General features: G+C 37.4%; 1 protein-coding gene across 2 annotated transcripts; it reads left to right on the forward strand.

The window, feature by feature from the left end:
- The first annotated feature begins 298 nt into the window (after positions 1-298).
- nkx2-2.L (NK2 homeobox 2 L homeolog) lies at positions 299-5,721 on the forward strand. Of its 2 annotated transcripts, XM_041562654.1 has the most exons (3): positions 299-1,093; positions 1,705-2,013; positions 5,345-5,721. In XM_041562654.1, the coding sequence occupies exons 1-3, from the start codon at positions 835-837 to the stop codon at positions 5,503-5,505; spliced, it is 729 nt and encodes a 242-aa protein (XP_041418588.1). In that variant the 5' UTR covers positions 299-834; the 3' UTR covers positions 5,506-5,721. The 2 variants fall into 2 exon arrangements, with proteins under 2 accessions (XP_041418588.1, XP_018118342.1); XM_018262853.2 differs by lacking the exon at positions 5,345-5,721 and having other exon boundaries at positions 326-1,093; positions 1,705-2,916.
- The last annotated feature ends 1,966 nt before the right edge of the window (positions 5,722-7,687 follow it).

The following is a 7,687-nucleotide window of genomic DNA, read 5'->3' on the forward strand; positions in this document are numbered from 1 at the left end:
CCCCAACCACAATATTGACCTAAGAGGTTTACACAAGTTGCTCCCTGGCCGATGTGAAAGGCAACTTGTTCAGCCATCATCATCATCATCATCCTCAATGGGGTTTATTCCAAGTCGCTCTTCTCTTTCTGTAAATAGACAATTTTCTATCTTGCTGCTGCTAAGCCTTAAAAAAAAAAACCTGAGGAATAAAGAGGATGAGTGCAAACTGGTTTTTTTTTTATTTTCTAGAGGGAGACAATTTGTTTAAACGTAGTTTCAAGTGTGGAGAATATCAAGCTACTTGGAGATTTTTTTGTATGTAAATACTATGTAAAAAGGCCCTCCCCGTCTTTGTAATTAATTGACACGTTATACCACTCATCATGTATTGAAGCACCAATGGTAAAGGCTCGGATCTCCCCCAAAACCCACAATTTCACATCTGCAAACACAGTCTTCATCCACTTGACTCCCAGGACCCGCCCACACGTGGCCAAGCTTAGCCATTTCTAATGTGATTTCTGTCTCTCCCTCTGCTCCCTGCAGGTTCTTGTGCGCACAGCAACCTTATATGGACTCAGCTCTCCAGTAATGGCTTATTTTTTTTCTGGGAGCAGGAGAGAGATGTGGGTGCTTTAGCCAGACCCTCAGCTAAACCTGACATTGGCATTTTCCCTGGAGTTACAAACTATAGGAGTTCACTCAACTGCGCTTGATTCACACAACATCTCAGCCCTACAGACTTTACTTGTTGGGAGTCTCTCCCTCTCTTGTGTGTGTGTGTGTTTTTTTTTCTCTTCCTCCCATTGGAAAGAGGATTGGCACACTGGTGTCTCCACTTAGCTGCAGAATATGTCTTTAACCAACACAAAGACTGGCTTCTCTGTAAAGGACATTCTAGATCTGCCTGATACCAATGATGAAGATGGATCCACTGCAGAAGGAGCAGATGAAGACACAGACAGTTCTGAACCCACTAAAAAGCCAAGAGGATTGGGGCAAAGCCCCCTGGAAACAGTACAGAGTCTGCCCTTAAAAAGCCCCTTCTATGACAGCAGTGACAACCCTTATACACGATGGCTGGCCACTACTGAGAGCATCCAGTACTCCTGTAAGTACCTGTCCTGCACCCCAATACTGTATAGAAATATATGTCATATAAAGGCGCATTGTGTTTCTTGCACTAAATATTCTCCAGCTATTTCAACAAATCAGTCTATGACCACATTTCTGAAATAGCTGCTGCTGCTTGTGCTGCTATTCTTAGAGGGTCCAAAAAAATCAGCATTAATTTCACTTGCTTAGATAAAGGCTGACAGAGCCCCCCAGACAGAGAGATCTTTGTGCACACTTCAGTATCACTCTTTTTTTTTTTTTTGGCACATGAGGCTCGGGCTGTGCTTTATCAATGACCGAATTGTTGGTTATTCTTTAAAAATCAATTCACGTTTCTGGTGCTAGGCACAATGCACAGTTGCGAGTGGGCACGATTAGAAGCAACTTCATTTTTTAATGACATTTTATTTATCTATAGGTAGTTGTCTGTGCGTAAATGTGAGTCCATTTTCAGTAATATTGGTGAGAGTGTGTGTGTGATATTCTTCATTTCCATCTGGGGACGTTTGCATGCAGTATGGAAGCACCCACACTGTATAATGGGTATGAGTGGGTTACAACAAGTAAGTGCAATTCTCAGCCAATCTTTTTGTGGATTCTCTGCAGTGCACGGATTTGCGTCCAGCAATTCGCAGCAAGATTCATCACCCAAGTCACCAGAACCCTCAGCTGATGAGTCTCCAGACAACGACAAGGACCAATCCAGCAACCCAGACTCAGGCAAGAAGAGAAAGCGACGGGTGCTGTTCTCCAAGGCACAGACTTATGAACTGGAGAGGAGATTTAGGCAACAGAGGTACCTGTCCGCCCCAGAGAGAGAACACCTGGCCAGTCTCATCCGCCTCACCCCCACCCAGGTGAAGATCTGGTTCCAGAACCACAGGTACAAGATGAAGAGGGCCCGGGCAGAAAAAGGTATGGAAGTGACTCCTCTTCCCTCCCCTAGGCGGGTGGCAGTGCCAGTCCTGGTAAGGGATGGTAAACCCTGCCACACTCTGAAAGCTCAGGACTTAGCAGCCACATTCCCAGGTGGCATCCCTTTCTCTGCCTATAGCGCCCAGTCATTACAGCACATGCAATATAATGCCCAGTACTCTTCTGCCACTAACGCCCAGTACCCTACAGCACATCACTTGGTGCAAGCCCAACAGTGGACTTGGTGAACTTTACTTATGGACTGGTCTGCTCCAAAAAAAAAAAAAATGATGGGGGTGTAAAAACTGTTGGGTAAAAAAAAGAGGCATACTTATTATTATTATAATATTATTATTATGTTTTTGTTTTTTTATGAAAGGTCAATTCATTCTCAAACACCCAGCTTCTGGTATGTTGTGCTCCTTGTTTACAAAATTTGCTCAACTACAGCGAATCTACCTACCTGCTGGGGGGGGGGGGTCCGAATGCTTATGTGATTTTCTTTGTAAATAATATGCTTGTGTGTTGTAGAAGTGCTGTCGATCGTATATAAAGCAAGTGAAAACCACTTTAGAAATTTTTTTTTCCTTTCAATAACACAGCCACCACGAGAAAAAAAAAAGTTATTTATGGCCAAGTGTAAAAAAAAAAAACTTTATTTTTGATGTTTTCATTTTTCACGTATAGAAGTGGTTATTATTGGCATCAGGCGCTTTTTTTTGTTAATGCAATTATCACCCAAAAAAACCATAAAGTAGATCACGACATGTCAGTCACCTACATAGAGATCTATCAGCTGTATATGAATCATTGATGGAAACAAAAACAAAAAAAAAAAAATTAAAAGTGCATCCCATGGGAGATTTTGGACTTTTATAAGAATTTTAATAAAACAATGTGTTTCAAAAAATATGTGTGCGTGACTTTTTAACTAGATCTCAGCTTTATGTCCCTTTTGCACATAAAAAATGTTCCTTGTTAACATTTTATTTGCATTTTTTTTTTTGTAATAGAGGAGTTATCCAGACTCCAGAAATATTATAGTTAGGCTAGGTGGTGGGATTTGATTCAGCCACTGAATGTATCCATATATATATATATATATATATATATATATATATATATATATATATATATATATATATATATATATATATATAGGTCGTTTAAAACGATATATATAGTCGGTAATATATAAAAAGCAGAGGTAAAAACTGACTATTCATCCCTGAATTTACTGCAGTCTTGTGTATTTTATAATAGGAAATTTAGGAATCACACCAGTATTTGTTTTAAGATCCACTAAATAAAATACTGGGGTTTCGTAGAATTTCATTTCAGCAGGTGTTTAGTGCAGGTGTATCGATCTTTATTAATATTATACTTGCCCAATTCTCTTTATTTGCCAAAAATATTTGATTTACAATTATTTCTTAATAACAGTCACAGTGTCTATAGTAATTACATTAAAATGTTACATTCTAGTTTCCACAACAGCATTTACCATCAATTGTTTGTTCGCAGGCTATTGTCTTAATTATTATTAGGAATCGCGTAATTATACCAATCAAATGTGTTGGCAGCCTTAAAATAAACACAGAGACTGTAACATTAATATCCTGCATTGAATCCCCTAGCGGAGTCATTATTAGAAGATTTCATTCAATCCTAACAAGATTATCTGTCCCAAAACCTCCATGGTATTCTCCCGGGCAGTGTTAAAGAAAAAAAAAAAAGAAAAACGTTTTATAATTTAATTTTAAAAAGGAATTTGAATTTATAATCATCATGGGATTAGATATGGTATTAGATATATAGATAAAATTATATATTATGTATATAAATCGCTTGCAATGGTTTTCTAATGTTCAACAGGCTCTTTTAATTTGAACGTTTAAACAATTAAATCTTTATATATATATATATATATATATATATATATATATATATATATATATATATATATATATATATACATAGACAAATACAAGAGTCCTCTGCACTCAACCCATCATCAATATATTTAAAATATAATTGTTTAAATGTGCAAATTAAAAGAGCCAAAAAACTGTAATCTGTTGAACATTAGAAAACCATTGCAGGCTATAAATATTTTATATTTAATTTATACAATTAAATATAAAATACCTGTATTCTCAGGAAAGTACTTCATCTTGCCTTGGTAGATTTATTAAAATTGAAGCTACAACAGTCTAGTTACAATACTAACATTGCTTTATTTTAAATAACTGAAAATGTAAAGTTATTTCTAGTTTGTTTGTTTTAATTATTTTAACACCATCACTGGTATTTAGAATTGATTATACAATGAAAATCACAAATATCTTCATAAAATAAAACAAATCACACCTTGAATAATAAATAATTTTCTTTCTATACGGATATATATAGGTATTTAAATATATATTTGCACCTTTGTTATTCTGGGGGATGTTGATGTGTGCCTGTAGACAGGACTAGAGAAAAACCAGTCACTTTTTGGCTTGTAACTAAGTCAATAAAAGCAGTTAAGTCTTGTGTGGCCTAACCCTTTGGCCTTAAATTTGCCCGTGTAATGGGGCAGTTTGCTGAGTCTATCTTTGCACAATATACAGTAGACATGACAAATAAAGACAATGGGAAGGGTTGCTAGTTGAGGATGTAAGAGGCGTGCATATTAAAAAGGCGAAATGAAAGAGACCCATGGGGGGACAGAAAGATAGTGACTATTTTTTTCTCTCTTTCTCTGTCTTTCTTTTGGTGCCTATTGAATTGGTTTATCAGGGGCAGTGCATCTCAGAGCCGGCCAGAAGAAGAATCCTTGGGTTTTTTGTTGTGCATGTCACTGGCTGCTATTGTGATCCAACTTAAACACGTTCTATTCCATATGGGCAGCTGGGCTGAGGGAGGGCCACTGAGACCCCCTGACAAAACCCAAATTGTGTCAGCCATTCAAAACCGCCATTGTTGTCTGTGAATGGAAAGGCGAATTAAAAATTCGTGCTATATTTATTCGTGTGCGAAAAACACACACACACAGACCTAGAGTCCTAGACATAGACACAGGCTCTTTTTGTCTACAGGAAACGACAGACCCTTAAAGCATAAAATAAAATAAAAAGTCAGTTTATACAATTACATCATAATTGCAGTTCCGCTCATTAAATATCAGACCCCTCCACCCACCTCCCCTCTTTATTTCCAAAAGCTCCTGAAGAGCAGATCTGATTCAGCTCCAGTAGAATGTAATGTTCAATACTGTAACCATTCTGATCTTGCTATTTATACTGTAAGTACATCTGACACACTCTATCCCTGTCTTCCTTTGTAGTGAGGGCAGACATGCAGAAGAGCTTTTGGAATGAACTGTACCTAAGATTCCTCCCCACAGATGCACCTGCCGGCACCTGTACTCCCTGTAGTCTCTTACACATTCACCCAGTGTGGGGAAAAGCCATAGGCACCTACAATAAGCACCCAGGAACCATCTGATTCTGCTGCTGCCTCTCACCACAGCCCAGAAAATAGAAATATATTAAAATAACTACATGGACATCAATATTCAGAAATAATAGGATTTTTTTTTTTTTTTTGCTGTTGTTGTTGTTGTTTTTGTGAATTTTGTTTTGTTCTTGAAAATATCAAATGAATCGTATTGTGATTCGGGACAGTTCATTTGTTCAAAAAAAAAAAAAATAAGATGAAAAAGTGTCTCTTTTCTTTTGTACCGAATGGAAGCGAATTAGACGGTGTAGTTGGTGGAAGCAAATGTGGCAGAGAGGTAACTGGCTTGATTTAATTAGCTGCAATGCCAGGTTTCATTGAATAAAGGAAATTACAATTTGCTGTTTGAATGAGGGAAAGCGGAGGATTTATTAGGAACTTGACTGTGAAACTGGATCTGGGCTTGACTTTACCTTATTGAGGAGCCACAATGCATTTGCTCTGCTTTCTGTTTGCTCGAGGTGTCAGGGGGATCAAGGCAATTTCCAGTCTCCTGTGTCTGCAGACGAGTTAGTAGACCCCCAAATAAACTGAAAGAATTGTAAGTCGGACGATTTAATAAGTAGCCCACGCTCCCTTTTTTTTTTTTACCTGTTGCCCATTGGGCTTAATTCAAGACCTGAGTGTGGCTCTTCTGGGAGCTAATCCAATATTTGCAAAACCACAAGAACAATTCTCTGTTGTGTGAAGAAAGGGTAATTACCTGCGATTAGCTCAAGTGCCAAAACACTTTTATTCCTCTCTTTGCTTATTACTTTAAGGGAAAAGTCACTGCAAGTGCAACGTGTGTGTGTGTGTATCTGTGTGTGTGTGTGTCTGTGTGTGTGTCTGTGTGTGTGTCTATGTGTGTGTGTGTGTCTGTGTGTGTGTGTGTGTGTGTCTGTCTGTGTGTGTGTGTGTGTGTGTCGGTGTGAGTATGTGTGTGTGTGTGTGTCGGTGTGAGTATGTGTGTGTGTGTGTGTCTGTGTGTGTGTCTATGTGTGTGTGTGTGTCTGTGTGTGTGTGTGTGTCTGTGTGTGTGTGTGTGTGTGTGTGTGTGTGTGTGTGTGTGTGTGTGTGTGTGTGTGTGTGTGTCGGTGTGAGTATGTGTGTGTGTGTGTGTGTCTGTGTGTGTGTGTGTGTGTGTTTGTGCAGTATGTGTGTGTATTCTTTTTCACTGACTTTGTCATGCCAACAGCAGACAATATTATATAATATATCTCTTGTTATCTGCCCATGGGGCTTGTTGGTTTCCCTGGGAAATAATAGCACATCAGTAATGGGGAAAAAGAAAGAAAGAAAAAGAAAAAAAGAAAAGAGAAAGAAAGGGAGAAAAAGAAAGAAACAAAGGAAGAGAAAAAGAGGGAGAAAGAAAGAAAGAAAGAAAGAAAGAAAGAAAGAAAGAAAGAAAGAAAGAAAGAAAGAAAGAAAGAAAGAAAGAAAAAAGAAAGAGAATGAAAGGGAGAAAGCTATAAAGGGAGAAAGAAAGCGAGAAGAAAGAAAGAAAGAAAGAAAGAAAGAAAGAAAGAAAGAAAGAAAGAAAGAAAGAAAGAAAGAAAGAAAGAAAAAAGAAAGAGAATGAAAGGGAGAAAGCTATAAAGGGAGAAAGAAAGCGAGAAGAAAGAAAGAAAGAAAGAAAGAAAGAAAGAAAGAAAGAAAGAAAGAAAGAAAGAAAGAAAGAAAGAAAGAAAGCGAGAAGAAAGAAAGAAAGAAAGAAAGAAAGAAAGAAAGAAAGAAAGAAAGAAAGAAAGAAAGAAATTAAGATAGAAAAAAGAAAGAGAATGAAAGGGAGAAAGCTATAAAGGGAGAAAGAAAGAAAGAAAGAAAGAAAGGGAGACAGAAATAAAGGAAGAAAGGAAGGAAGGAAGAAAAAAGAAAGAGAGAAAGAAAGGGAGAAAGAAAGAAATTTACTTTTGATTTCTTTATCGATATTTGCTAATTTTTAAGCGTTGAACTGAACGTTCCTGAAACAGAAGGAAACAGCACTTTATTCACTAAGAAATAGCGATGCTTTGTGGAGGCCCATCTGTCAATTTCAGAAATAATAACTGAAACCTAATTGTACTAAAAGCAGGGTATTAGTGATCACATTTATTGAACATTCTCAATTATTATTCATGTAAAATGTAGTTATTAGGTATAACGCCTGGCTTTCCTTTTTGGAGTTAATATATCCTTTAAAAAAGATGTT

The sequence above is a fragment of the Xenopus laevis genome, chromosome 5L (assembly GCF_017654675.1).
Source record: "Xenopus laevis strain J_2021 chromosome 5L, Xenopus_laevis_v10.1, whole genome shotgun sequence".
Lineage (NCBI taxonomy): Eukaryota > Metazoa > Chordata > Amphibia > Anura > Pipidae > Xenopus > Xenopus laevis.